The 5,281-nt window shown below is 38.3% G+C and overlaps 1 protein-coding gene across 1 annotated transcript; it reads left to right on the forward strand.

The window, feature by feature from the left end:
* The first annotated feature begins 719 nt into the window (after positions 1 to 719).
* Positions 720 to 2,840, forward strand: LOC132057784 (isoflavone reductase homolog A622-like). The gene is made up of 3 exons (XM_059450389.1): positions 720 to 747; positions 1,952 to 2,155; positions 2,719 to 2,840. The coding sequence occupies exons 1-3, from the start codon at positions 720 to 722 to the stop codon at positions 2,838 to 2,840; spliced, it is 354 nt and encodes a 117-aa protein (XP_059306372.1).
* Positions 2,841 to 5,281: the final 2,441 nt, after the last annotated feature.

Here is a 5,281-nt window from a genome sequence, read left to right on the forward strand (position 1 = left end):
TTTCGAAAGAAGTGATTGAATGCTCTGCGTATGGTCGTACCAAGTCAATGCTCCCTTCGACAGAGTTTCCCCAAACTTTTTCAACAACACGGATTCAATTTTATCCTCTTCGACATCATTGCCTTTTATGGCACAGGTGTATGAAGTCACGTGCTCCTGCGAGTCCATTGTGCCGTCATATTTCTGGATATCCGGCATTTTGAACCTCTTCGGGATCAATTTCAGAGCCCATTCGGAGGGAAAGGCCTTTGAATGTACCTCTTCGAATCCGGTCCTTTCAGAATAGACGGAGCCCCCGGGATCTGGTCCACCCGATAGTTATATGTTTCCACCCTCTTCTCAGTTGAGTCTACCCGTTTCGCTAATATTTCGAGCATTCTCAGAACTTCGGTGGATGAACCAGCTCCGGACCCATTACTCCCAACTATCCGTGTTTCGTCCCTTCTGGGTTCGGCAACACCTTTCGTCCTCTCCGGGGCCGTTTCATCATTTTTGCTTTGCAGAATCGGGCTATTGCGACTCCTTGTTCGGCAAGAATACGCTCTGTTCGCAACATTTCAAAAATTAAACGTAAGTTAATATCATCTGTCGGTATCGCACTTTCCGCCTTGTGCCGGGACAAAGTAATTGAATTGTGAGTATTTAAGGGATTAGTGGCTGGCTGGGCGGCATTCTCCTGGTTCACGGTGTTCTGTCGGTCGAGGCCCTCTCTCGAATCAATGGAGTTTGGGTCGATGGGATCTGCTGGTAAGCCCCGTAGCCAACTGTTCTCGTTTTCAGCCACAATCTCGTTGTTGACGTGACTAGATTGTTCACTGCTTGCCATTTGGTCCGTTTTCACATAGACGAAAAAAGATTTTTTAATCTTAACGGGTAAGAGACAGAAGCCAAGATCAAAGACCACTATTATCCTAGCCCCACGGTGGGCGTCAAACTGTTTACCCCAAATTTAGGTAATTAATTGAATTTGTAAGTGAGGTATAGGATATATAGATAAACTTTAATCTATTTTTGGTATATGTGGAATGTATATATGGATTCGTGTGTAATGGTATGTATATATGAATATATGCGTTAATAACTTGAATAAATAAGTTGCAACGGATGATTAAGTTAATGGTATTAGAATAGATCTAAAGACAACAACATTTCACTGATTCGGGCCAAAGACAGGAATGATATTTTGATATATATTGGCTATTACAATGTTCTAGATCTCAAAAAGCTAACCCTTAAAAGTAAGAAATGCCCCTATTTATAGTTTTGCCTTATGGGCCTTCATAGATACAAAAGCCCTTTAGAATAAAGAAAACCCTAAAAGGATAAGATTGGGCCGTACGATCGACACCGTATGGTTGTTGGTACAATGTGACGAGCGATGTTGACGTGTGGTGATTTTGTATGGCGATTAACCGGACTAACGGCCACGATCAATCCCTCGGTCATGCGAAACCGGACTAACGGTCACGATCAACTGTCATAGAGAAACCGACCGGCCGTTGTGATGCGGAGTTTGGTCCGGGGATATCCGACTAAACAGATTTGTTTTCACTTTTCTCAGACCAGCCGCAGCTGGTGCAATTCCACTAGTCCGAAGGGAAGACTCGGTACTCATGCCTGTCTCTTCTTATCCCCGGTCTCCGGTCTCACCGGTCTTGCATATATCCGATTTTTACCGTATACAGGAAGACCTCCAAATGAAATCGCCTAATTTAACTTAAAGAGAAAGTCTACTATCGTCTTTTTTGTCTAGGTCTAATAGTTGCTCCAAAAAAAAATGAAAATACAGTTGGAGTTTCTAATGTATGAAAATTAAGGAATTAGATAATCCTTGTGTTGTCAGGCAAATGCCTATTAATTGGAGTTATGACCTTATTACTCCAATAATGTAAAAGTTAATTTATGTAAGTGCCCTGTACTGACTGTAATTCATTCTATTTCACGATGTAAGCAATATATGTCAAGGAAGAAGACATAGCCACATACACCATTAAAGCAGTAGATGATCCACGAACCTTGAATACAACTCTTCATATGAGACCTTCTGCCAATATTTTGTCCTTCAATGAGACAGTGTCCTTGTTGGAGAAAAAGATTGGCGAGACTCTCGAGAAGTTGCATCTTTCAGAGGAAGATATTCTCCAGATTATACAAGGTAATGTTAGAAGTACTCCATCCGTTTTTAATTTATGTGACATACTATATATTTGAATCGATACAATTTTGTTTTTTTTTTAAAAAAAGTGCTTAATACATGGTCAACCTCTTAAGTTTGTCACTAAATTTCAATTAGACACTCGAACTATGACTTGTTTCGATTGAATACCTGAACACATGATAAAGTGATCCTATTAAACACTTCGGTTCAAATTTAAAAAAAAACTTGCTTCAAGTGCCTTTTATACTTAAAATATGTCACATCCTTTAATTATACGCATTAGCATCAGTAAGTCATAAAATCTCAGGCCTGTTACAATTGAGGCTGATATATATAATCAAGGGAGATGACATTTTATGCGGTTCACTTACTACCTAATACACACTTAACAACATGCGCAAATTTTGAGCAAAAGCTGCTGTCAGGTTCGGTTGAACCTACATTCGGGCTTCTAGCTCTGCCCCTCCTGGTAATATCCATCTTGTGATTCTTTTTTTTTTCAACTTGTTTGGCAGAGTGACCTCTTGGATTAAGAGTCAACTTGGCCATATGCCATTCAGTTTTTGTTAAAGATGATTCTGCAAACTTTGAGGTTGATCCTTCTATAGGTGTCGAAGCCACTGAGCTTTATCCAGAAGTGAAATGCACAACTGTAAACGAGTACTATAATAAATTTGTCTAGCTTGTGGTCTTGTGGAGACTTCAATCTGCTAGGAACACATATTTGATTAAGTTGAAACTGTTTCCATTCACTAATAATGTTAATATTGTAATTTCGATTAGTATTCGATGTTTTCTTGTTGTGTATCTCATGACCATCTTAATCGAAAAGTTCATTTTATCTCATAATCTTCATGTTATGATCATCATTGTTGAAGTTAATGAAATATATTGGCAAGTCGTAGATGGTGACTGAATCTTGTCACCGATTTTCCATTCAGACTCCCCCCAACCGAAACGTGGAAATATAATCAACCCCCGACGTAAGATAAAATGTCGCCATTTGAACATAAATCTTGCAATTTGGGCACACGCGTGGCTCACTTCTTGTGATATGGAAAAATAGACCGGTGACATGGAGCCATGTCATGTTACCTTTTTAAAAAAAAAAAATAAGCCATGTCAACAAAAACAATTAATTTTAACAAAAACTCTATTTTAAAATCTATTTAAATAATTAAAAAAAAATTGAAAAACCCAACCCATCCTTTCCGATAGCCCACCTCGCCGCCACCGCTGTGCCATTTCGCTTCCTCCGCCGCTCGCTTTTTTAAATTTTTAATCATTAAAAATTAATTTTAACAAAAATTCTATTTTAAAATCTATTTAAATAATTAAAAAAATTGAAAACCCAACCCATCCTCTCCGATAGCCCACCCGCCACCGCCACCGCTGCGCCGCCCTCCTCCTCTCCCTCCGCGCGCTCGCTCTTTCTTTTTTTAAATTTTTAATCATTAAAAATTAATTTTAACAAAACTCTATTTTAAAATCTATTTAAATAATTAAAAAAAAATTGAAAAACCCAACCCATCCTCTCCGATAGCCCACTTCACGCCCCCCCCCCCGGCCGCCCCTTCAAAATCTATTTAAATAGCATTTTTGTTAAAATTAATTTTTAATGATTAAAAATTTAAAAAAGAAAGCGGCGACGGAGGAGGAGGAGGCGGTGGAGGAAGGAGGCGGGCGGCGGTGAAGTGGGCTATCGGAGAGATGGGTTGGGTTTTTCAATTTTTTTTAATTATTTAAATAGATTTTAAAATAGAGTTTTTGTTAAAATTAATTTTTAATGATTAAAAATTCAAAAAAAGAAAAAAAAATTGGTCTCTAACGCTCGTTTAAAGCAAGGGAGCCACGCGTGTGCACCTCGGGCACGAGGGGGTTCAAATGGCACAGTTTATCTTATGTTCGGGGGTTCGGATATGGTCAACGTTTCTGGGGGTCTAGATGGAAAATCGGTGACAAGTGTCACAGTGGGTCTATCTATGACTTTGGCCAAATATATTCTTCTCATGTTATATTATGTGGCCAAATTTAATCCCATGGTTAACAAAGTTACCCTCAAACTTAACAGATTCCCTTAATTATCATTTTAATTATCCGATTTCACTTCATTAATTAGCCCATAAATCGTAAGCCATGACCCGTTTGTCCCATACTGCTTTAAGAAGGGAAAAGGACACAAATGGCCGCTGGGCCATAAATAATCCCACGCGCTGGCCCATCTATTCTCAAACCCAAAATTGAGTCCGGAACCAAAATGACTCCAAAAAAGTGTTTTTTAACCAAAATACCCCAACAACAAAAGAAAATGTGACAAAATCGCTTTATTATCGCGCTGAAAGCACTTGCGTGACTAAAGCATCGTTATGCTTTAGCACAAGAAAATCTTGCGCTAAATGTTATTCTGTCTCCCATTTAGCGCAGTAAAATACTACGCTATAGGAGTCCCTATTTTCCCAAAACAGCCTCTTATTACATTTTCACACTTTTTAACGTACTTTAACCATAGATTAATCATGCTTCGGGATCCCGAAACTTCAATATTTTATATAGAACCCTACTTATTTTTGTGCGATTAATAAGGTGGGCTCAATACATCAAGGATACGCAAAAGTTCGGATTGTCGTTTTAATGGTTGAAAAGTGCTCAAACTCCATTTTTATTTGAAGGCTTGGTGTCATTAGCTTTAAGTTCTTTATGATTTAGGGTTTAGATTTAAGTGTACTATTTTTTAGTCAAAATTGCAACATTCATACCAATCTCAAAATAATTAAATTGCATCATTCATAATAATATAAAAATACTTAAACTTGTTCATTAATAACAAACCCAAACATTTTAAAATACAATCATCAAAGAAAGAAAAAAACATTAAAAAAATTCATCAATTAATGCCCTTAAGTTGATCTTCCGCCGCCACCACCGCGAGATGTGCCACCACCACGAGATGTGCCACCACCACGAAAGTTTCCTCCACCACGAGAGGTAGTTTGACCACCATGCCGTAAGGGACACTTGCGCTTATCATAACCAACATAATTACAAAATGAGCATTTTCAAGTGTATTTCCACGATGGAACATCCATTTCATTATGAATACGGAGTACGCTTTCTTTTTGAATT

The sequence above is a fragment of the Lycium ferocissimum genome, chromosome 5, assembly GCF_029784015.1.
Source record: "Lycium ferocissimum isolate CSIRO_LF1 chromosome 5, AGI_CSIRO_Lferr_CH_V1, whole genome shotgun sequence".
Lineage (NCBI taxonomy): Eukaryota > Viridiplantae > Streptophyta > Magnoliopsida > Solanales > Solanaceae > Lycium > Lycium ferocissimum.